This window comes from Parasteatoda tepidariorum, chromosome X1, assembly GCF_043381705.1.
Source record: "Parasteatoda tepidariorum isolate YZ-2023 chromosome X1, CAS_Ptep_4.0, whole genome shotgun sequence".
Lineage (NCBI taxonomy): Eukaryota > Metazoa > Arthropoda > Arachnida > Araneae > Theridiidae > Parasteatoda > Parasteatoda tepidariorum.
Window position 1 is genome coordinate 10719353 of NC_092214.1, and position 27232 is coordinate 10746584.

The following is a 27232-nucleotide window of genomic DNA, read 5'->3' on the forward strand; positions in this document are numbered from 1 at the left end:
GTTACGAAAGATGATTAAGATTTTTACCCTATTAATCTCACAAAATTTAACTCCTAACTCGCTTTTCGTCCAATTTCATTAATTCTTTTGCTGATTAGCCAAAATTAGTTGAGAAAAACGGAATTTATGTTGAAGCTATTCATGTTAGCTTGTAGAGCAGAAATAATTAAGAATGTAAACATAAGAAAAATAAATGAAAGATGATCAGTTAAAGAAATAGTTTCTGTTTTTCGAAAAAAAAAAAGCTGGATTTCTATTAGAGTGATAAACGACCTTCGTTGATTATGTGGTGGTTAATGTTCAGGAGACATTAGATTTTCTATTTTATTTTATAAACATCGAAAATATTAAATTATAAAGATGAATCTAAATCAACACAGAGCGTCATACAACACAGGCAGCTTAGATTGTTCTGGCGAATGAAAAGTGAAATTTCAAGTTCTTGATCGTAATGGTCGTGTTTACGATTAAGTTAATTCACCGCACACTCCCTTGCCAGTATCAGGGAACAGATATGAATCTAACAGGGAAACTAACAAGGCGGCCAGATGAGTCCGTTGTTCGGGTTTCTTTAAATTGTCCGGAGGCTCCTTTGATAGATTCTTTTCTATTAAGGGAGGAGTTTAGATCTTGTTTGGTTCGGATGGAAATATTCCAAATGCTGGTTGGAGTCATTGCTTTGTGGGTGAAAGCTTGTCGTTCGACAACGTTCAATTCCAATTAATTTCACCAGGGTGTATAACGATGATTCGAAATTTGTTCCTCTATCAGTCGTGATGTTGGTTGCAGTGGCGGATACAGAGGGGGGGGGGTCATAGGGGTCATGACCCCCCTTTCCCCCCAAAAAATAATAATAATTATTATTATTATTATTTTAATAGCTTACAAAAGAAATAAAATATTTTAAAAATTATTTAAGGGGGCATAAGGGGGAATCTGAGTCTATGACCCCCCCCCAGGGAAAATTTCTGGATCCGCCCCTGGTTGGTTGGTATGCCAAAATGTGCAACCCAGCCAGTCAAAAATGTTGATGCAATGTGGTTGCTGACACGTCTGTTACAGGAAAAACTTCTGGCCAACGTGTATAACGGTTTATCACGCGAAATTCTTTAAATTGCGGAAGTGGCCCGATGAGATCCAAATGTACACGATCAAATCTTTTCGAAGGAATGGGTATTGATTCAACCCGACTACAAGTATGTTTATTAATTTTCGATAGCTGATAGGCAAGACATTCTCGAATCCACTTCACACAATTTCTGTTAGAAGAAGGTCACACAAATTTGGAACGAATTAGTTTATATGTAGTTCAAGGTTGGATGAAGCACGAGTGCCAGGATGTGGCAATTTGTGGAATGTATTGAAAATAGCATGATGATGAGAATGTGGAATGTATGGACGAATGATTTGAAATTTTGTGTCACAAAAAAGTTTTTTGGAGGAGACAGGAATGAAAACTTCTTGTAATTTTAGTGACGCGTTCGTACTCAAAATGAATTTTAGTTCAGGATCTTCTCGTTGCAAATCGGCGATTTCGTCATAGTTCACGGCAGTAGGAGTACGAATTGTTTCAACTCGAGATAAAAGGTTAGCAGATATATTTTCTGCTCCCTTTAATAAAAGGAATGTCGGTGCTGACTAATGAACAAGATGACGGTGTTGACGTGGCAAATATTTGTCCCATTTCTGCCACAGAGCATACGTTAAGGGTTTATCATAAGTATATATAGTGAACAAACGTGCCTCAACCATATGTCTAAAATGTTATGTAAATGACAAATATACCGCGAGCAATTCCCGATCATAAGCGCTGTAACGCGTTTCCCTAGAAATAAGATTTTTAGAGAAAACCCGAGAGGTTGCAAATCGCTACCAAACAGTTGGTGCAATGCCCCACCAACAATGAAGTCTGCAGAGGTGAGTGTAGGGAGACGGGTGGACCTTGAAGTAACCCCTTACAGCTCTCGAACCCTTAGGTAGCGGTCCCTTATATAATTTTGTTTCTAGCTGGGTGACCTCTTAACAGATCATGTAAAGGTTCTTGAACTACTGTTAACTTTATTAGGTAGATGTCTTTCTCCGGACGGGGTTAAGCTTTGATTAGGTAGATGCCTACGATAAAAATTTAATATGCCTAAAAATCGCTTAAATTGTTCGATCGTTGTTGGTTTATGAAACTGGTCGATTACTTCGATGCGTTCAGCAAGAAAAGTGATAACTTTATCGTTCACTGAATGCCCTAGAAAAGAAATTTCAAGTATCCCCAGTTATACATTTAATGTGAAAATTTTGTGAGACCCTAATTTCGGAGTCTTTTAAGAACTTCTGTAAGATGCTGAATATGTTCTTGTTCGGAATCGCTAAAGACTAAAATATCATTTAAGTACCAAATAGCAGAAAAGTAGATCACGAAATACATCCATAAAACGCTGAAATGTCTCGAGTGAAAAGGGGTGACTATTGCGGTTTTAGGCATATCAGCCTCATTAACTGGGATATGATAGCATGCTCGGAGAATATCCTATTTTGAAAATATTAATTTTCCATTGAGAGCATGTGCAAAATCATGCAAATAAGGAATGCCATATCCATCCGGGACGGTTTTTTGAGTTTAAGAGTCGATAATCTCCAACTGGTCTTAGATTAAAAATTTTAATAACAACATGTGACAAAGGTCTTTTTGAAGGACGACATGCCTCCTTTTCGCGCATTTTGTTGAAAGCAGCTCACACGTAACTGCTTCGAAAACTTTCGAATGTAAGCGAGTGCCTTACAATGTACAAGTGGACTTGTGTTTCAATGTGATGAACGGTAGAATGTTTAATAGATTTTCTTTCTTGTGCTTGGTTAGTTGTATCCGAGAATTCTTGTAGTAAATTTTGAAAAGGCATATTATTAGATATAGTTTGAACTATAAAGAATAGTTATCAAAATAGCCGATTGACTTTAAAGAAGTGTTCGTACTAATAAGACGTTTATTCTTAAGATCAACAAGTAATGCATTAAAAAAATCTGCCCCAAAAATTGGGGAGAATGAAATCCATCCAAATAAATGACGGAGGTTAAATGATAATTTTAAATGTTTCGCTCCGTATGTTTTAATGATTGAATTATTTGCGGCATATAACATTATGCTACTAGGCGTATATTTATATTTACAGTTAGATATAGGCAGAACACAGCAAGAGCTTCCCGAATCCATAAGAAAGTTTAAATTTGCATATTTATCATAAATGAATAATCTGTTGCCTAATTTATTAGCCATGGAATCTGTAGGCAAAACAGAAGGCGCTTATTCGTTTCCTGAATTAAAAGAACAAAGCTGTTTACATTTTACCGCTTCTTTTCCAAACCGAAAATGATAAAAATAAAATGAACGTTTTGCTGATTTATTACTTACCCTTGAGTTTGAACGACCTCGAGAAATTGATCGGAGACTGTATTACTGTGTTGACATTCTCGCTACTTGTAAGCTGAGCTCTGAAATTTGATTTTCAAGAGTTACAAGTGAATCATTTTTTATATCGGTCTTAGCTTCGTTTTGTTAAATGAAATTTATTTGCTGGGTAGGGAAGATTCTAGTATTTTATCAGCTAATAAAGCCAATTTAACCAGCGTTTGATCAGTTAAAATTGATAAAATAGATTGTACATTGGAGGGTAAAAGTTGCAGCCATATTGTTTTAAGAAAATCTCCAGTTAAAGAATCTGTAGAAACTTCTCGCATTTGTCGTAGGGGATGAGAGAGTAATTAAAGTGCTACCTTATCTGCGTAAGTATTTTCAATACTATTTGGCTGCATATTAATTATGTAATAATGATTATATCATGCAATAAAATTAATGTAAAGTATGCATTCCGACAGAAATTAAGAAACAAAAATTGAAAAGTCACAGTACCGTTTTTATGAAACTTCCGAAATCCAAAATGAAACAAGATATTCCTTCTAAAACATAATCTCCTTAATATTTTAACATCCGGCTGTCACCGCTGTGGTGGTTGGTTAATGTTCAGGAGACTAATCATTCAAATTTATATTATTTTATTTAATAAACATCGAAAATTTTAAAGTATAAAGAAGGTGAATGTGAATTAGCACATCGCGTCGTACTACAGAGACAGCTTAGATTGTTCCGGCTAATGAAAAGAGAGAGTTCAAGTTCTTGATCGTAACAGTCGTTGTTACCATTCACTTGAGTCACCTCAATTGTAAGTAATCATTTTCTAACTATTTAAATTAATGCATTAATTTCTTTCCATCCGACAGATATATTCAAAATTGTGACTGCAATGATAGAGATTAAAAGAACGCTTACGTAAAATCTAATAAATTAAAAATTATGTTTCGTTAAATGTTGCTTTACTTATATTTTAAAAGGTAAAAATTCTTTTGTGATATTTTTATTATTTATGTCATGACATAAAGATTACATTAGTAAATTTAAAATATTATAAACAACTAAAAAGTTTGCTTTCCGCAAAATATTAATACAACAGTAAAGCCTATTTTTTTTTTTTTTTTTTTTTTTTTTTTTTTTTTTTTTTTTTTGCAAAACATTGCAAATAGTTTAAATGATTATTATTTTTATTATTTGTTTTACCACTTAAGTTTATATAATGTTAAAAATATAAATTTCAAGCTAAGGACCTTCGGTTTGGTAGTATTGAATTAGTATTTGAAAATTTCTGATAGCTCACACACAATACTTTTTTATTTAAAAAAAAAACTTGATTTCTTTGAAATATTTTTATTAGATTTTTCTATTTGCATACTTGCACCCCCACAATGCAAAAATTTCTGGAGATATTATTAACATCATATATGTTGTGATTTTAATCATTAATTTGGCTTAAAAATGTTATCGCAACAAGCCATTATCTTTAAGACAAATTGAATTATTTTAAATTTGGATATTGATAGATCAAAAACAATTAGTTAACGTTGTGAAATTAAATACTTGTCATTGTATTGTTATTGTAATTAAAAGCATAAAGAAAGCAGCAAACTTCAAAATGTTGAGAACCAAGTTTTTAAATTTCTTACAAAAATATTTTAATTTGTAATTTTATTTATTACGTGATGTGCTAAGAGATGCTATTAAGAGTGCTGAGAAAAGTTTTTTCGCTCCATTAATTAAAAAATTAAATTCGAAATAACGAATAATGGAAAAGCAAAACATCTTTAAAAATTTCATGGGAATTAATTCTGAAATCAGAAGTTACTAATCCTGTATAGCTCTATGAGCCTATATGATTTCCTTTATTTGTTTATTTATTAATTAATTTATTTATTTTGGAAGCTTACACTTAACCATACCATTGTTTTATTTTAATCTTTTCAACAATTTGCCAGCTTGTTACAAAATTCTAAAAACACTATTAAAGTTTTTGAAGGTCTGAAGAGATAGAATTCATTGCAGTTGATCATTCCAGTTTAACTGTCATAATTGCAGAAAATTGTTAAAAAGAATTCATTATGTTTAGCTATAACTTTGCATAGTTTTCTTTTTAAACAGATTGCATGTTTGTTTGTTTTTCTAGAAATTGTTTTTGCAAAAATCATTACTTTGAATCATCTTTTTTTTTTATCTAGTTTTTGTGGATATTTTAACTATGAAGCTGAACTAATTCGGCTATAGTACTAGAAAAAACTGACCAATTTTATCCTTAAAATAGATAAATTTTTCCATATATTCTTAGATTGTTATGTATTATATTTTTTAAAAATATTATGAACAGCTTTGTTTGCGAGAGAATAATTAGCTTCAGTAAATTTGTTATTTATTTATTAATAACAAAATATTGTAGAAAAATACAAGAAACAAAATTATCTAAAATTTTAATTACAAATTTCTAGCTTCAAAGTTAGTCGTTTTTTTTAACTTATAAATTTATGTTTTATTTGTATATCAACTTCAACCATTAAGTGTAATTAACCTTTAAAATTCCACTCCACTTAACAAAATGTACTTTTTACTATGCAATTTATTATGAATTACGAGATTGAAATAAAGAAAAAGAACACTATTTTTTATAAGACAATTTTAAAATTATCCGTTGTTTGATAAGTCGTTCGCTATATCAAAAGTTATTTAGAATACTTCGTTTTTGTAATTATTATTTTACTAAATATAGTATAATGAGCTTATAATGTAACTTATATACATAATATGAATAAAAAATAATAAAAAGAAGAGTTTTTAGTCAGTGTGCAAATTTTTATTATTATCGGTTTATTTTTTTAATTGTTCTATGCATAGAATACTATACATACAAACATAGTTTGCAATACAATTTTAATTAATAGCGTTTTAATATTTTGAAAATTTATGAAAGAAAGCAGAAGTTTTTTTTTATTGAATTCCAGGACAGTGCAACATTATGTAACTCTATCAATGATTTTTCTTAACCACTAATTTTTTGAATGAATAACCAAACTATGCAACTTAATTGTTATAATTTTATTAGAAATAATTAATCTCAATCATTTGGCTCTTTAATTAATACATTTTATTTTGAGAATTTTATTTTATTGATTATTGCAGAATGCGTATAACTAACTAAACTTATACTGTCTTGCTCTTAATAAAAAATTATTATTTTTCAAATATAAGCTTTCTTTAATATAATTTTTTTAATGAGAGATATTTATTTCTAAATTGTATTCCTCTCAAAGCAAAACTTTTTTTAACTATATCATGCTTGTAAAGTTTTAAAATTTAATTGTGCTTAATGAAGTTAGTTGTCTTTAAATTAAGAAAAGAATTCCCTATTTTAAAAGCTATTAAAAATAATTATACTTCCTGTGGTAAAACGCGCAAAGCAGCAGTGAATCCGAAAGGAGTTGAAACAAAAGAAGCATTGAAATATGAAAAAAAAATTGGATAAATATGATAACCGAAGCTGACGTCTTCAGGGGGTACCAGCTCCGGAAGTCATAAAAGCAAAACCTTTTCTATCGAGGAAGCACGACAAAAAGTCTAAAATTGCTCTCTCTTCTGTACCCCAAAGGTTTTGCCAAAGTCCAGGAAAAGGATATATTACATAATATAAAATACATAAAGCAAATACTGAGGAATAAAAACAAAACAAATACATAAGAATAGTACTTACAAAATCTTACTTGAAACAAAAATCCAATAACACAGCTGACTGCGAGACATAACTAAATTTAAATAAAAATGAAAGCAACGCTCCCTAACCTGCGCTGTAGAAAGAAGGAAAAAAAGGAAGAAGAAAAAAGAAGTTAAAAAAGAGCCAGAAATTAGTGACATCAAGTAAAGCTTGACCGTGGCAACTCAATTAAGACTTGGATCTTGGCTTATTGAATGAAAAAACTAATAATTCTCAATCATTTTCTTAATTTTAAAATCAATATTACAAAAATTAAAAGGAAAACCATTATTTTCTAAATTTCTTAAAAAATTATTGGTTGCTTCTTGAATTCAGAAGAAAAATTAAAAATTTTATTAATTCTAAACAATTGAGAAAAAAACTAAATTTTTGAAAGTTTTACTGCACAAATTAGTTTCAAAATTACAGAAAAAAATAACTTTAAAATTGAATGCTTTTCTTTTATCAAAAACTCCAATTTTAATTTGTTTATCAACAATATCAATTTTAACATCTAAATATTCAACATTTAAGCAATTTTCATTTGTCTTCTTCAAAACCAATTCTTTAGGATAAATATTAAAAATAAAATCATAATTATCACAATTAAACAAAATTAAATCATCAATATATCTAAAAGCTTTAAAATCATTAAACTCGCTAGATTTAGCTTCAAAAAAATGCAAAAAAAATATTAGCAAAAGCACCAGAAAAAGAATCACCTTGCAGAATCCTTACATTTTGTATATAAAAATTAAGGCCATTAAAAAGTACATTTTCAAAGAAAATTAAACCTACAAATATCCATCCAATAAGATTTATCAATATTTTCATTAAATAAATATTTATCAAAAATGCCACTACAAACATCAATTATTTGTGCATGTGGTATACTGGTGTGCAAATTTTCAAAGTCAAAAGTATGAATATTAAAAACCACATTATTATTAATAAAATTCAAAACATCAACGTTACTATCAATAACAATATTTTCCTCTTCTTTAATCTTAAGTAAAATAATTTTAAGAAAATTAAAAAACTTTTTATTAATACTAGAATTATAACAATTTGTACCACACGTAATAAATCTAAATTTTACTGGATTTCTATGAAATTTAACGATAGGAAATAAATATGGAAAAGTACATCGAAGAGCCATTACATTATGACTACCCTCCATCTATAACAATGGGCTCGCCCAGGTTTTCATGGTTTCTCGCTCAGGAACAATGTTTTCATGTAGCACATTAGGACCCATCATCCTCATAGAACAATCCCTGACGTCTGTAAGCTACTTGAACAAAGTTGCAGACCAGGTTCACCTATTCGAGGCAACAATTTTTCCTGCGGGGGATGATGTTTACCAACAGGATAATGCACCATGTCATAAGGGTCGAATCGTCGAGGAACATTCCAGTGACTTTCAAGTCATGTCTTGGCCCCCAAATTTACCTGACCTTAATCCAATAGAGCATTTGTGGTCCTACTTGGAAAACCAAAATCGTGCTGCCACGCTACCCCCTCGCAATGTGAGGGAATTGCAGGACTATTTGGTGAGCGCTTGGTACCAGATACCTCAGACTACCTATCAGCACCTTGTGGAATTAATGCCACCGCGGGTGCTAACAGTTTTGAGAGCTAAAGGTGGTCCTACACGTTATTAGCAGTGTGGTCATAATGTAATGGCTCTTCGTTGTAATTCTATTCAATTTAAACTTTAATTTTTTACTAAAAGCAATTATCCTTTTTTCAATAACTTTTTATCCTCCTTTAATTTAAAATAAGTATTATTAGCATTATATTCCCCAATGATTAATTTTTTAAAAAAATATTTACGCATAATACGAAAATTATTAGATGCTTTATCAACAACAGTAATAATAAACTTATTTTTAAGAATTTTAATCTNGCAATTATCCTTTTTTCAATAACTTTTTATCTTCCTTTAATTTAAAATAAGTATTATTAGCATTATATTCCCCAATGATTAATTTTTTTAAAAAATATTTACGCACAATACGAAAATTATTCGATGCTTTATCAACAGCAGTAATAATAAACTTATTTTTAAGAATTTTAATCTTTTCAAACAATTCATAATCAATAATGGTATCACTGGGATAAGTACAAAACCTGGAATTAAAGAAATTATATTTAATTTCTTCCAATATTTTTGTTTTCCATTCTGTAAAATCTTCAACAGGCCAATGATATTTCCTAGAAATTTTAGCTGTGAAAAAATCAAGATCTCTTTTAAACGATAAAATAAAATCATCGTTTTTCATTTTACACATTGTTCTGAATTTTGAACCCCTACTCAAAATACTAATTAAATCTTGATCTCCAACAATCTAAATTTCCTGTAATAAAGTGACCATAATCTTTATCAATATATTGAGAAAATTCTTTATCATTACAATGACAATCAGACAATGAAATATAATTTAAATTCGGACTTAAAAAATTATAGTTACAAACCTTTTTTATTAAAGTAGAGGAATATTTATAGGCAGCTGAAACATTAAGTTGTTTTAAAGGAAAAATATCGGAAAAACAATGAATAGCCTGTGAAATCCTAACATTTTCACATTTTTTATCATGAAAATTAATTGTACAAAAAACTTTCTGAACATTAGAAACCTTTTTGAGAAGCAAATCAGTTTTATCAATCCCAAGCTTTGATTTAACCAAATCAAAAACAATAAATTTAATAAGTTCAATATCAAATTTAATTTTATTCCCAAATTTAAAAAAGAAATTTTTAAGAACTTTATTTTTAAAGCCGAAAATATATTTCCTAATAAAAAAAAGTATTATTCAGGTTAACATAAAAATTACAAATTTTCGAAAATTCATCAAATTCAAAACTTTTTCCAGTCCCCTTACCTATACACCACTTTTATATTTATATATAGAACTAAAAGCTCTACGTAAATTAAAAACTTTAAATTTATCGTAAACACAATAATTATCGATATCAATAGTACCTTCATAATTAAATTTACTATTTAAACCATAAGGAAAAAGGGTTTTAAGACTTCTAATATAAATAATTTCCAAATCAAGCCTATTATCTAAATTATCCATAAAATCCAAAATAAAAAGAGTAACATTATCACAATCATGAAATTGAAAATGTAAATTTCATAATCTGTTGTACTACTATTATTATTATTATTGAAATGTTTTATATCAGATCTATGAGAATTGATTTTCTTATGAAATTCTAAACTAGTTTGACCAATATATAACATAAATTGCAACAATTACATTGAATAAAATAAACTATGTTAAGACATTTACAAGATAAAACATTGAAATGGCAGTCAATTTGTGAATTATCAACTAAAGGACAAGTCTTGCAATTTTTATTTTTGCATTTTTTAAATTTTTTAATATTTTTTAATTTATTTAAACACAAAATTTGACTTTCTTTTTCTTCTTTTTATCCGAAGTATTCCCCAAGTCAAGATTAACATCAGTGCTCCTTGTTTGGGCGCGCGACGAGCCATGCGCCATGAAATAATTATTAATTGTACTTTGCATAGAATTAAATTTAACCTGAAAAGCAAATAATCAATTAAACAAAATTAAACTCAAAACCTGAACCAAGAACAAAACTCCTATGACGTTTATAGAAAAAAAAACTTAAAAAGAACATTTAAAAAATTAAATACAATTAAAAAAACTATTAATTAATCCAACTAGATATTTTTAAATAAATTTTTCAGAACAAAAGAAAAGGGATGGAGAAACCTCACAATCATTTTTAAGTCACCTGCGATATACCGAAATTTTGGAATTTCCGCAATTGTCCATCATCAGTCTTTGGTGGTGTCCACAGGATTTGAATGTATCACTCCAAGAATTTATTAAATCGAATCGTCGACTTCCCCATTTTCCAATGTCACACAAAGGGTATACCAAGCAACGATTCAGTGCCAGAGCATCTTGTTCTTCAAGTCATTTCTTGAAGAAAGCTATTGTCTTTTTTAGCAATCATGGTCAATAGTCGAGACATTTGCGAAATCCTCCAACTCTATGGATTTGTCATCGATTAAAAATTCCACGTTCGTGAAATGGCTGCCATTTCCTTGATGGACGAGGAGGAGCCACTTTATATCAAATTATCAATGGGCCACCCCAAGTGCACAAAGGACATTCAGTCTGCCAAGTTTGTATTTGAAAATATGCATGCACTTTTTTCAAAACCGACAGAGTTTCCTCAAGAGCAAAAGGATCCCTTATGAAAATTTAAGGTATATTTAAGGTTGATTTGAGGTATTTTTGAGGTATTAAGGTTGTTTTGAGGTATATTTAAGGTTGCAGAGAAAACAGCAATAAAAATTATACCTCGTTAAGAATGTAATTAAGGTGTACGAGGTTGATTTATATATACTTCAGCTTGTTTTGAGGTTGTTTAAAATTCACTTCAANAACATATATACCTCTGGAGGTATATTTAAGGTATATTTGAGGTTGATTTTGAGGTATTCATTTGCACCCTTTTCAACCTTTACGACGTATTTAAACAACAACCTCCTTTATACCTTTAAAATATACCTCGTTTATACCTCATTTATACCTCCATTTTTTCATAAGGGATGTAAAACCAATATTGCTCAACGTGTATTTAAAAATGCTGCAATTACATCCTGCTAGTAACCGTGTGGCGATCAAAGGGTACAAGTTAGTGGCGTATTTTTGGGGATGGTTTGGGGAACTAAACCCCCTTCGAAATTAAACATTGCTTGATTAATGAACTATTGTACGGTAAGTAGAATGTAGATATAAAAAAGTTTTCATTTTTCATTTTATAAACCTTTAGAATATATATATATATAGATATCAGGTAGTATACAAATATAATATTACGAAACCTGGGTATACCCTTTGCGGACATTGAAAAAGTGGTGTCGGGGTGTCCACGATTCTATTTAATACATTCTTGGAGTGATACATTCATGTCCTGTGGACACCACCAAATACTGATAATGGACAATTGTAGAAATTCCAAAATTTATGCATACCGCTGGTGGCTAAAAAGTGATTGTGATTTGTAAGATTTATTTGTAAATAACTTGGACACACCATTGTTTTGCAACACTTGTATTTCTGAGATTGGAAAATTTTATTGTTTGAAAGAAAAAAAATTTTGTTACAGCAGATTATGTTTGCAAATCAATCCTCCGCGGATGCGATGCAACGGGTCATGTGGATGTGCAAAGAATAATTATGATTAAAAAAACGATTCTAAAAATTCCTCATTTTGAAATAAAAAACTTTCATATTTTTTCTTTTTTTAAGTCTTAAAGTTCTTAATCAGACGTAGAAAACTATTATAGAAAATTATTTTATATTGCAGTTCTGCACGTTCTGAAATCATATTTATTCATTGGAATAAAATCAGCAATGTTGACTTCACTTTAATTTGTAATGGAAGACACAAAAAAAAAATTTATTTTACCGTAATACGCACATCTGCAACAGTATGAGAAATCGAAATGTTGATAATAGAAAGGTAAAAATTATTGAGAAGTTGTTCTTCAAATGTTTGGCGTGTTCTGTTTCAGAAAAATTTACCAATATTCTGCAAAATTCTGCAGTTCCAATATTCTGCAGTTTCTCTGCATTTTCCTTAGGGAAATTTTGCTGCTTAAAAAAAAAATGACGTCCTCCAATGACTCTGATAGAACTAAATGAAAACTTAGTGAATAAAAGCCAGAAAATATACTATTCAAGCGTTGCGATCTCGAATATTTACTAACGGAAAAGTCATAAATCAGCAGGTTCTAGTCGGCATCATTGAGTTCACTACGATTTCTATAAATACGATTTTTGTATAAAGTAAAAATCGCTCTTTTAAAATGATAATGCAGCGAGAATGCTCATGTTATAAACATTCTCTGTCTAGACCTTGGCATATAAAGAGGAACCTTTGTAGGCCTATCTTTAAAGAATGAGTTCCCTTTAGTTGAACAAAAATAGGTAACCAAACTCTATTTTATTTGGGCAAATTGTTTTTATTAAATTATCACCATGGTAATGTTATCGATAGCGGTAATCGAATTGCTAAAACAGATTTATGCTGCAATGATGATATGAATTAGAAATCAAAATTCTTGTAATTTATCAATCTTTATTTACTTCTGTGTTAAACTCCTTCAAGGATTCAAAATGTTATCACAATTTGCTTACTCAAATTCGTTGTGTTTGACATAATATATGATGAATACGTGCAGTTCAACATGTTTCGTTTGACATTATGCTTTAATCCTTTGAAATTATTCTATATTATCCTGAGTAATTATTCAGAAAATAATTAAATCTTGAGGATTTTAAAAATAAGTAATTATTACTATTTATAAAGTCTTACTTTTGATTAATGAAAATGTATAAACCTAAAAAAGTTATGTTCATTTGCTTCTACATAAGGTGTTTTTTTTTTTTCTCTTTGTTTGGTTTCTGGCATGCTTTTACCAGATCTGGCATGCATGCCATATCTTGAAAACTTTTTTTATTTTATTGGCAGGTGTATTGATATGGATATTGAGATCAAAATCATTATTATCAAAAGTGCTATAACATCAATAGCATCGCCTAAAAAAACTAAATAAGCCCCGGAGCATAGGAAAATTTAGAGCTCCAAGGAAAACAGTGTTCTGGTTTGGTCCTAGGTCCTTGATTAAATTCAAATTAGCAGAAATAATACACCATGATCATTAAAGTCAAGGCTCAAAATTAACGTAGGTATATGACCACTAAAATTTCATTAGGGCCACCATAGAATAATTATCAGTAATCCTCCAGACCACCAATTGATGTAATGGGATGGTATGCTGATTTAGTTTTGTAGTTTGACTCTCATGTTTTAATCTGTATTTTCTTATACAGTTCTTATTTTTTATTGTATCTTCTTTTTCAATTGTGAATAAAAAGTAAAAATTTTTTTTTTACTTGAAATTAAATTTATTTGAATTTTTTATATATATATATATATATATATCTCATCATTTGTTTACAATTGGAGTCTATGTCATATTAAAAATGGCTACATTTTCTTTTATTCTAGATAAATTAAAATTGTTGTCTAAATTGTGTAGCATGAACAAAAAAGAAGATTCAAGACAGCATGAAGAGAGTTAATATTTTTAAAAATGGTTCTTCTACAAATGGCAAGGTAAAAATTATTTCTATACTATATCTTCTGAACTAAGAATTCAAATTTAAAAAATAAAAAAAATTAGTACAATATAATCCTGATTCTAAGTATCCATATGCAAATTTTGGTTTATTAAATTAATATTTTAAACAGAAAAAAAAATTATCTACTGTAATAGGATAAACTTTAAATTTTGATTCAAAGATTTTGATAAATAATGATCATTTTTGATAAATATAATTTTTTACCAACAGATTTTTAAAAAAAATTTTTACTGCCAATCTTAGATTGGCAGTAACCATATTTTGTCTAAAACACAACTTTTAAATAATTTCTAGTTTTGGCTTAATTATTTCTATATTTAACTTCTTGGGAACTGGTCTTTCTCATGTCCCTTTCCCCCTGTCCAATTCGTAGACTGTGATTGGGGAGGGAGACAACATCGGTTTTTTATGATAATAAAGTGGCTCGGACAATAATAAAAAGTAAATTGTGTTCGTCTTCATGTTTGCTAAACTCTCTTTAAGTCCTGCAAAATCAGTTAAAAATGTAGGTTTTAACAAAAACTCATTTAGTTTCAGGAACTATTCACCATACAACTTTGCTGTAAAATCCTTTTTTAAGCACCACTCTATCTTAAATGTTTCCTGAAAACCCTGTGACAAAAGCGCAGCAACATTGTCGCAGAACGTTACAGAGTTCTCTCGCTAAATGATTTTTCTTTTGCAAAGTAAAAGAAAAACAATTACTTTTCTTTTCTTCAGAAATCTACACTTAATATTTGAATCATGCATTTAGATTATCACTTTTTGAGGGCTCGATTTACGCAGATAGTATCATAAAGCGATCTAATGTTTCAATTATATTTTTGGCAATTATTGATTTTCAAGTGGTTTTTAAATATCCCGATATATTTTAAACAATATAGAAAATTCAAATCGTGCATTTGAGTATTTACTTTTTAAGGCAATAATTCTATTGAATTTTTGACACCTATATCTATTGATTTCTCCAGAGTTTTTAAGTCCGATATTTTTTATACGATAGTTTTTATTACAGCAACCTAATCTCGAAATGAGACAAGCATTTGAGGAGTTCAACTCGCGTGATTTCATCGTCAATTTTTTTCGGCAATTACTTCTACAGATTTCATGATTTTTTTTTTTTTTTATTGTAATGATTATTTGCAAAATGTGAAGAATGGAGTAATTTGTGTGTTTCCTCCTCAGCACAATGCTGGAATATCAATCATAATATAAGAATAAGAAATTATTACATGTGCAACTAAAAGCAAATTATATAGTTTTTTGTTTGTAAACCAATGCATTTGTTATTTTAAATTAGTATCATATATGTTCGTTATTATTAAAAGTATCTTACAGAGAAATATTTGTGCTAGAGAGTTTTGTTACACATAGCTCGAAAAATTCTGCCACAGGGTCTGAAAAACAATCAATTTTGTAAACATCTTCAAGCCATACCCTCTTTCCTTCCTACTGGTTGACCATATTTGAGAAGGGGTTGACATCTTTTTTCTTGGTCACTTTAATATCTACAACAATATTCAGAAATAAAATTGTGTTACACTTTCCATGTTTAACTAAGCCTTGTTGAGATTTTAATTTTCTACAATGATAGAAAGTCTGATTTTGTCATTAATTATTTGTAAGAAGTCCTAATAATTTCTTCTAATAACACAGATTTTTCTGCTGAAAAATTATTTTATACTAGGCAAATATCCTTTCAACTTCAACATAGCATTGATTTATTTTAACCACTCCTACTGTTAACCTTATTTATGAATTTTGTATATTTTCCTTTTGAGTTCAAATTTAAAAGAGTTGACTTTATATTTTAAAATATTTAAAAAATTAAAACTTATTCAATTTTCTTTGCAAGTTCAGTTATTTTCTATACCAATTAAAATTCAATGTATTTTTATTAATTTCATTTGAATTGATTGGAAAGTCATTCTTTCCTTATTAGATTTCCTTTATTATTTTAATGAGTTGTATACATTTTTATATCATAAGAAGTATATAATAAGAAATTTAAATTTTGAAACTTCTTCTATTATTCCATAATTTAATAATAATTTGCAACATAATGAGAAACAAAAAAATGTGAAAATTGATTCTGTATTTTCTAAGAAAAGGCCATTTAACATGAACTGACTTCCCACTAAAAAAACCTCTGTATGCTTATTTGTCAGAGTTAAAACATGCCTTAAAAAGCCTTTTATTCAAAAATTATAAACATTTATTACTGATCCTTTTTTTTTTAAAAAAAAAAAAGGAAAATTAATGAAATTGTGAATTTCAAGTCAAATTAATGACTAAATGAATTACTGATATTTGCTTTCAACATTATTTAGTATTTATAGGTCAGGGAGCTCTAGAATGTAACTGCCTTTTAGCAATAAAAAATCTATTAAATGAAGAATAATTAGAGATAAATTGAGAGATAATGAGAGATAAATTTTCACCTTTTTCTAAAGAAATAATTTTTGTTTCCTAAATAGGGCTTTTAGTCGCATTCTTCAAGAATAGCAGACGTGCCAACTCTCCCGCATTTTGCGGGAGTCTCCCGAATTTTGAGTTATTCTCCCGCCCTCCGGAATTGNTTTTTTTTTTACGAAGGTTAATGAAAGGTGGATGATTTCACGGGCATGTAATAATATGTTATTTGCAGTATAAGCATTTAGATCTCTTTGCTAAAATGCTTTTAAAAAATATTTTTAAATAATAAAAAGAAAAAAAAAGAATTAAAATTTCATCCTAAAAAATTTATAAGAATAAAGAATTTAGCTGATGTTTAGTTAATGTAATATTTCTCATCCCCGTGGCAGAATCGCGGCGACCCGGCGACATTGTCGCAGAACATTAGAGCTCTTGCAGAATGATTTTTCTTTTTAAAAAGTGAAAATAATTACCTTTCACCAGAAATGTACTCATAATATTTGAATTCTGCATATAGGTAATCACTTTTTGACGCTTTCAATTTTTTACTGTGATGAGTATTAGGACTGGGCAATGTTAGGATTTCAGCATCGTGATGCATCGCCACTCAAACATCACAATGTTTCGATACTTTACGATGTCACGTTACTGTTTTACATTTGGTTTTGCCAAATTTTGCATTTTTGCATAACTTAGCTTTTTATTTATTTGATGCTACTGTAAAGTAAGACTAAAACTGAAATTTTAAATATATATATTGGATTTTTAGAATTTAAACTTTGTGTGTTTGGGGAAAAAAGAGAGTAAGATTTCAAGAGAGGGACATACAGATAAAATTTATAAAAAGTGAAAGTCTGCCAAAATGCATTAAACTAACATTATATGAATTATATTCATTTTATAGGTATATATAAACAACTAAGTGATTTATAATTTAATGTTGTATTTAATTTCAATAAAGTTATATAAAAAATATAATCATTAGCAAAAATGTAAGGATAGGAGTAAATTAAATGTATGACTTTATAGCCTAGTATATCAATGTTTAGTAAAAAATATTTTTTGTAATGTGTTTTTTTCTATTTTTTATTTATTATTTTTATTTTGATTATTTTCTTCTTTTGGATTAAAATAATTCAATAGACTGTCTTTTTCAATTTAAGCACAACACATCTTTTCAACCTTCAGATTTTGCTGAAAAAATTGGAAGTTTTTAAATTAAAGAAAGAGGATAATAATAAATAATTGACTAGTGAAACGAATAATTCATTAAAATTTTACATGCAGCTTTGAAAAAAATGATAAATTATCTTTAAGGATGAATTAAGAAGGGTAAAAAAAAAAGAATAGTATTTCAACCTTGGTCAAACAAAAATTATTGTTCATTTTCTACATTCTTAAAGATGGTTAGGTATCTTAGACAAAAACACATTAAAAAATTATTGCATTAAGAAATAATTTTTCTAGAAAATAAAATTAGAAGAAATTGGTGCATTTTTTTCAGCTTTTATATAGTAATAAATTTATCTTAACATGAATATTTTAGCAATTAATATTTGTGGATAGAGTGTAGTGCATGAAAAAAAAAATTACTTTTGACTTAGTAATCGGTTTTAAAAAAGTCAGATTTTTTGAAATTTATTTTTCAAAAACTATTCAACTAATTTCTTTCAACCTTTTTATTTTGAAATAAGAAATTATTTTCTTTAAAAAAAATTGTACACCTTACAATTCAAACTTTTTTCGACTACTACTGATAAAAAAATGAATAAAAAATCATTTTTGCATAAAAGTATCTTTGGATAAATGAATTTTATAATTTTGTGCTAAAACTTTTCAATTCGAGTAAAAAGTTCTCAAGATATGACGAAATATGCAAAATGTAGCATTAACTTCAAGAGATCCTAACTTTCGATCGCTCTCCTGACCAAATTATTAGGACTATATTTCTCAGATTACGACTGCACCTTATATTTTGAGGGTCAGGAATTATAATCCGTCAAAAAATTTATTCAGATAAGTAAGTTTTTGTGCCTCACTTTGTAATTTAAAATATCGTCTGCTTAAACTAATTAGAATATTTGAGGTCTCTCCCTCAAACCACTAAAGATTAAGTCCTAATACGCAAAAATCATATCAATAGACCAAAAGTATTAGCCTGCCGTAAAGTATATCAGCCAACTGTAACAATAAAATTAAAATAAAAATTATAAAAATCAAATTCAAAATGCGCATTGAGCCAACAATTAAAAAATCGTCATTAACAGAAAAATAAAAAACGTAATAGAAAAAGGTAAAAAAAAAATTATGGATTGAGAAGGATAGAAAACTTAGAACAGCCGATGTGCATAGCCTTTTGGCCTTTCATTCTCCAGAATTTCTTGAGGAATATCCTTCAATAATTTATTGAAGGCAGTAGAAATATTGAAAGTAGTAACCTTCAATATTTTAGAAGAAATAGCGAAAAACTAGTATAAAAACAAAATTTCTTGGAAAAAGATACGATGGAAATTATTATGGCTTCAATTTTGTAAAAATCAACTATTTTTAAAAAAAATTTCGGAATTATTGCTAACCTAATGTATTATTAACTGTATTTCGTGAAAATAAAATTTAACTGTACACTCTTATAAAAATCGTTATAAATAAAGAAGATCGAAAAGCAGTCAAGTCGAAAAAGAAAATGCTTAAGAGATAAAAACGAAACGACTGTCTTAAAAAGAAAATTTGCTTTTAAAAACTCGTTTGCCAAAATTTTTTGCAAAATTATTAGATTTTTTTATATTTTCTAACAATAATAATAATTTTTTAATAATTGAAAACGTGGTCAATATGCAAAATTGCAGCTTTATGCAAAATTATTAATGAAAACATTTTATCCATATTGAAGGAATGCGATTCTTCAGATTTAACAAAGAAAAATAAATAGGTAAAAAAATAATTAAACAGAAAGTCTTATTTTAACAGATCAAAAACGATCTTTTCTTCAACAAGACAAAAATGATCTCAAATTATTATCAAATAGCAAACCATAAATAATCCTCAGAGAATCCTTTCTTTTCTTGGATTTTCACAAATTGAAGAAAATACATCTTCATCTTTCATTGGCGATGAGTTAGTTTCACTCCTAGTCACATTGGAATTCATCGTGTCAGCAGATCGTTACTTGATAATTCGCGAAGGAAGAAACACACGGGAAAAGATCGTCACGGCAATCGATGTTGCCTTGGGATCGGGGGGAATGCTTTTCGCTCGCACTTGTGAACATCGATGTTGAATCTGAGGAATCGCTCTTCGCGGCATCGGGAAACATCGTACTCATCACGCGTACATCGGAATTTCCAATGCTTCGTAAAAGACGCTAACCTAAGCATCAGATGGGCGATGATTACACAACATCAATGTTTTCCTATTAATCGATGTATTGCCCAGTCCTAATGAGTGTTTACGAAATGCAAAGGAGGAAATAATTTGTGCGGACCCCCCTCCCCCAACAAAATGGAAAAATATCACCCATATTATTAGATGTTTAATTTTAAAAAAAATTATAATATGTTTGTTATCATTGAAAGTATCTTGCAGAAGATATTAGTGCTAAAGAGTTTTGTCGCGGACAGCTAAAAAAAATTCTGCCACAAGGTTTCTCATAATATGTTAAAAATCATACTCTATCAATAAAAATGGCATTCTTGTGATATTTTTTCATCGAACAATTCTTAACGTTCTTCCAAGTGAACATTGTCAGGGTATCCGCGCACCTGAAAGTCATGAATTTCGGTATTGAGCAAAATTTGCCATGAAATGTCATGATTTTAACTAATTTTTTTTTTTTTTAAATCATGGAAAGTCATGGATTTAGGTCGCCGAAAAATCTAATTTTTAAAATGGAATTTCCCCCCTCCCCATTTCATGGTGTTCCAAATATAGTAATTTGTAACGAAATCCCCACTCACAATCATATTGTATTAAAATATAAAATGTTTTTATCATGTTCTTTAAAAAATTATGCTGTTCTTTCAAGAAATGAAAGAAAAAATATCATTTCTAGAGCAAATTATCTTTTAAACTTCTGTGATTTCAGAATTTTTATCATTTTTAAATTCTAGCTAAAGCAAGCCAGTCTTTGGCGAATTTTTTATTTATTCCGAAATGAGAACAGAAAAAATCGGGAATCTTTCTTTTCCGATGAAAAAGAAAAGTATCTTTGAAATATAATTCTGAAGAAAAAAAGAAAAAATTATTATTTACTTTTTTTTTCCAGCTATTTTATTGCTTCAACTCTTTCTTTACTCTATTCTTTAAATTTAAAATCTATAAATATGAAAATGTAAAGTATAACAGTTTTGGTTTTACCTATCATTTCAATTAATGTTATTATTATGCTTTTTTAAATTTATTATTGTGTATTTGTCGGAGAAAATAGTAACTTCCTTAAGTGATGAAAAATTCTTGGAATCAGTCATGGATTTGAAAGTCTAAATTGTAACAGATACCCTGATTGTGCTCCAATTTAAAGGTCTTAAATTTTGTTATTAATGATTTAAGTCTGTAATTTCTGTCTGGATTAATACCCAAAACAATACTTTTCTTTGTACGAATGTCTTGAAATAAAAAAATTTCTTATTGAAGGTACATACTACTTTTTAATGTTTACAAATTTTCGCTTAATTGAAAGTTTGTTTTATACTCATTATAAATTTCTACTTATTTTTAAACCACTTTACCTCGTAATTTAATATCTCTCTCCATAATGTTTAGTGCATGTCCTCTTTTTTTATTTTATGTATACAATATATTCTGAGTATAAGTTTTATGTTATTTCCATGCTAATTAAAAAATAATATTTTTTTTAATTAAGTTTTCTTGTAATTTTTACTTTTTCTTTCTGAAGGTTATTCTAGTAACAAGTTCTTTTAATTCTCTTCTGGAAACTGCTGGGAAAAAACTAAATGTCGACGCTAAAATAATGTACACTGCTCAAGGAGGAGAAGTAGATGATATTAATTTGATAAGGTAAGATATACATTGTAAATATGTGCTAATACAATTTAAATTATGCAATGTTTTAATACATAGTAAACTGATTTTGCCCAGATTGCTTTACTGAAATCATTTAGTAAGTTATATAGTTATACTTTTAATTATTAGCTTTATTATATGATAAATCATAATATAAATTATCATTTGAATACATCCAATGTAGCTCATAAAAATGTATTATTTTTAAAGAGACTTGTTACAACTGTTCTAGTAGGTCAATTAAAACTGATGTTATAATGTAAAGTTGCTATATTGTGAGTAATTTTGAGAATTTGTAAATTTTGAGCTTTTGTAAATTACTCAAGTACTGGATTTTATTTGGCAAAAACATGCTACACTTTAAAAAGAATTATGAAACTGGTGGAATATTGACATTTATACAGTTTTTTTTTTTTTTTTTTTTTTTTTTTTTTTTTTTTTTTTTGTATGTGTGAATAAAGTACGATCTCATATACATTTAAGTTTTTTTAAGGATATTTTTTAATACTACATATTAACTTTAGCCAGTTATTCAGTACTTTACTAGCTTTTTAAATTTTTTTCTTCACCGAAACAATAGAGGGATAGTGGAATACAGTAGACTCCCAATTATCCTCAGAATTGAGTGGCCCACCTAACCTGTACAAGCGAATTCGCATATAATCTGCAAATGCTTAAAAAAGACACACGTCATCAATTTTTTTAATGTAAATCATGTATTTTATTATCTGCAGTTTTCTTCACATTTTCTTCTTTTACATTTTTTTATTATTGCTGTATGAAAAAGCCTATCAACTTTGTTTCTTGGTGCTGGAAAGGCAGGAAGCTGAAATAAAACAGGCACAAACAAACGTCTAACTCGGGAGTTCATACACTATTGAAAAAAGAATACACAAAACAATGTCTGAAACATGAGAATTAGTTCTTATAAAGAGTTACTGTACATACACAATTTTTAGAGACTTTTGTCAGTAACAATTTTAAAATCCTGCATATGGCCCATAAATTATTCAAACCTTTGATTCATTCTTTTTCCTTCAGGTGTATCAAAGGTTGTGTGGGGACCATACTTATTTGTCATTTATCAATTTTATAACTGATAAGAGTTCCAATAATGTGTTACATGTTGACTAAATAAATGACTGAGGATAATTCATTCCTATTCATCATATGAAAGCTAAATGGAAAAAAATAAGTTTCTGTACTTGCTATTAATATCACTGCTTTGAATAATAACAATATGATCCAGTAGAAGATACTGCTTTGATGGGTGTTTTGATTCATCGAAATTTGAACTTCATTCTGCATTTGTAGTTCAACATAATCATGAGAAGGTGACATGACTCATGTTGTCTTACTATTTATGAATATCTCCCCATTTTCACATGTTCAATACTCGCTTTACGGAAGCAAAACTTGGACCCTAAATTCAGATATACAGCGGTTACTGAACACATTCAAAAAGAAAGATCCTCAGAGCTATCTTTGGCGCAATTCGAGAAAGGGGATGCTGGCAAACTAAATATAACTTTGAGCTCTACGGACTCTATAAGCTGCCCCAAATTACGCAAATAATCCACAGCAATAGGCTGAGGTGGCTGGGTCATCTATGAAGAAGCCCTGAAAATAGTGCCATGAGAATCGTTACCTTCAAGAACCTCGAGGGATCCCGTCCCAGAGGTAGACCCCCTACTAGATGTCTCAACGATATCAAAAATGACTTGAAAATTGGAGGGGAAATGCCATGTATAGGAGGCGCTCGCGTTTGTCAGCTGTTGAGGCAGCCAAGGCCTGCAAGGGACTGTTGCGCTGACAAGGAAGAAGAGGGCTCGTTTTTACTTAGGTATTGTTTTTTATGCTGCGATGTTTAAGTATAGATTCATTATTTGATTAATTCTGAACACCTGGGCTACGAGCATGAATGTTTACTAGTATGTTGCTGTCAAAACTCTTAAAATAGTTCCAACATTATGAATTTATTTATTTTCAATTCTAAATGCTATGTTGTTTATCATTGCAAAAAAAAAAAGTAGAGCTTGAATGATTTGTAAACTGGATAATCCCCTGGCAGATAATTCAGAGTTTACTTTATTTTACTCTTCTGCCTTTAGAATTACAATCACAAATATGACACTTCAGAAAAAGAATGAATACAATTTTAAACAAGGGAAATATAATTACTGAATTTTTTTAATCTTTTGTGAAGAAAATTACAAAGGTTATGAATATGTACAGGAGGCATTGATTTCCATGTGAGGATTTCGTGCACGTCTAATTCCCAATAATGATAAATAGTTAATATTTCACCATAGATTATCCTTAGGACCATTTAGTATCGGTATACTAGGTCCTGTCACTCATTTTAATTCATAGAGAATTCAAGATATTTCAAATTTTTTGGCGGTAGCTTAAAAAAGTGATGTGAATAATTTTATGATGACTTTAACTATTCATTGTTCTTGAAAAAAATTTTTGCTTTTTAAGCTCAACAATGTTGAACACCTATTTTCAGAGTAGTTTTGGTAGAATTAAGAAAAATGAAACAAAAGTTTGGTTAATATATTGAATGAGAAGTTCTATTTGGATGTTCTAATGGTCATTAAATAATTGTTCTAAAGAACATAGATTATATGAAAAAAGTTCAAAATTTTTATTACACTTATCATGCTTATTTTTTTTAAAAAATAATCTCGATGGTAATGCACTAAAAATATTAATATAAAAGCTGAAATACCTATGTATTGACAGATTAATAATAGTTATATTCATATGCTTTTATTAATATTCATTTGAAAAGAATGTTTGAGCGTGTAACTTGTTGGTAAGGCAAAATTTGATATTTTTGAAGCCTTGCTTTAGGTTTAAAGTTTATAATGTTCTCTTGAAATAGGAAAAGAAACTACAAAGAATATTGGTAGTTATTAATGACTCAACCTAATATGCTAAGGTGTTTAATATGCAGTATTTTATTAAAATGTTATTTATTTTTAAGAGCTACTGAAAATTGTTGAAAATCTCTATTGTCACGGCTTTATATTTTTAACTCGTTTTCATAGATTGAAATTTGAAATTATTTATTTTGAAACACATACTGGTTTTTATTTGGAATTAGAAAATTGTTTCTTTATTCCATAATAATTTTTTTAAGAAAAATTGTTTTTGTCCTCATTATCCCCATTACACAGGGCTTGTGTGGAAAAACTTGATAACTTAACTAATCATATACTACAACTCAGAAAAGTATATCTAAAGCCAAAATGAAATTAATTTTTAATCTAAGCCATATTGGAGAATAAATGTTGACATTTAAATTAAAATAATAATTTGTAATACAATATTTCACTGTATTAAGTATACATCACTACTTCAATATCCTTGTTCCATATATCAAATGATCTGCAACTTTCTGGGCTGTGTTGCCACTCTATCATTTAAAACTCTCATATTTGTGGTTGAATATTTGCTTTCATTTAATTTAAAAACCAATTTTACCTTTTTTAGAGATGCTGATGTGCTGTATGTGTCCTCTGGAGAACCATTTATTGGTATGTATACAGTTATAAATTTTAATTTGTAGTAGTATTGTTATTTCTTTTTTTTTTCCTTTGAAGAAGTAGTTTTTCTTCAAAATAAACCTTCTATAAATTTTCACTCAATTACTTAATTAAAATAATTTATATGTAATTTCATAATTGTGGAATCACTTAAAAAAAGTTACTTTGTTATGTATTTTTAAATAAAATGAATTTCTCACTTTCTTTTGAATTGTTTAATTAAAGTATAATTAAATATTCAAAATTTACCTGTGAAAATATTATGTTTTTTAGTTTTTTACTTTTCTCATAAAAAGCTGGAAATGGGATAAGCCCTGTTACACTTTTTTGCAACAACAAATTAGCAACAGAGTTTTAGAACTTTATAGAAGGGCTGAGCTACACATGGGCTCTACAACATTATTAATTTTAATAATTTTTTTCTGCAACATTATTAATTTTAATGCAGGAGATGAGTTAAAAAGTATAAACAAGGCATCCCTACCAGTGCATTTTTGTTGCTAACTGCAACATTTAAAGCTGAAATTGGGCGTGTTTTCATTATACTGTTTATTTAAAATAATAATTTTTCTCATCAAGCATTATTCTGAATAAGTTTTATAATAAATAGTTTTGTTTACAGAAAATCTCTACTCAGTTTCATTGCAGCTAAATTTCTAAACTTGTGTGCATTTTTTTCCCAAAATAAATTATTCTGCGATTATGGCAACTTATTTATTATCTTGAAAGTCAATTAAAGTGCCTTTGTTGAACGAGAAATTTTTTTTCCTTTTTTAAAATGCTGCCAGAAGTGAACAAGTGCTGTTCTACATTTAATACTAATTGCACATGTGCACTTCAATAAATTGACATAAATCAGTTATTTACTTAGGCTCTTCAAACTATTTGGCGCACAAGGCATCTAGCCTTCTTTGTCATGCCTTTGGTAGGGTTGCCACTCCACAGGGAGAACAGAGAAAATACGGAAAACACAGGGAATTTAAAAATTACCTAAAATAACAGGGAAAATGCGGGGAATTTTGAGTTTCTCTTTTGAAACTAGGAAAATACAGGGAATTTTGTTTCTTTTTCCCATCTTTTAAAAAATAGTAACCACTCTAAGTGCAATCTATGGGACATTTAAGGATGATATTTCAGCTATATTAAACTAGTTCATTTACTATAGCATTATTTGCATTAAGTATGTTCAACTATTCCTTTTTTCCTTAAATTTTTTCAGCAATTACAACTAATATAGTTTTTCCAATACAGCTTATACAAGAACACAGTGATTGTGTTTTTCCTCTTAACATATTGTGTATAATACATACAGGGAAAACAGGGATTTTTTTTCCAGATTTGAGTGGCAACCCTGCAGATCTTTGACTTAAGATCTGACGTCTTCTAATCCTTTAAATTTTACTCTGTTGAAATCTGTCTGTATTTGTCTCTGCCAAGTAATTCTTGCCCCCCCCCTCCTTTTGCTCTTGCTATCAAGGGTTCAAGAGACAGAAATGTGTGATAAATTTTTACTTGGCATTCTTAGTACATGCCCTGTCCATTTTTACTTTTGCTTATTAATTTTTTCTTATGTTGTAATGAGGTTTGCATTTTCTAATATTTAGCTAATAAATAGTTATTATGTTTAAAAAGTTTTATTTAAAAAAAATTGAAGTATAAACTTGTATTTTTTCTAAATTAAAATAACTGCTAATTAATTTTTTGCATTCATTGAGAATGTAAAACATTTTGAACATTTTTTAAAAAATATCAATGAGTAAAATAATTTTTAAAAAAATTTTTTGAAGAATTTAGTTAATCCACTATTCTATATTGTACTTATTGAATTTGGGTTAATTTTTAGAATAAGCAACTATTTTATTCAATTTTTTTAAAATCAGTTTTTTTATTAGATTTTAAAATTGAATTTTTTTAACATAAAAATTT

At 28.7% G+C, this 27232-nt stretch overlaps 1 protein-coding gene across 8 annotated transcripts in view; it reads left to right on the forward strand.

Moving 5' to 3' along the window:
- Positions 1-3533: 3533 nt before the first annotated feature.
- Positions 3534-27232, forward strand: part of LOC107440008 (BTB/POZ domain-containing protein KCTD9) — a 43681-nt gene continuing 19982 nt past the window's right edge. For 2 of the 8 annotated variants that reach the window (XM_016052773.3, XM_043044632.2), the window contains exons 1-4: positions 13103-13460; positions 14185-14292; positions 21625-21746; positions 25254-25297. In XM_016052773.3, the coding sequence (XP_015908259.1) occupies positions 14245-14292; positions 21625-21746; positions 25254-25297 (214 nt within the window). In that variant the 5' untranslated portion in view covers positions 13103-13460; positions 14185-14244. The other 6 variants (XM_016052783.3, XM_071187576.1, XM_043044628.2 and 3 more) reach the window with 5 other exon arrangements.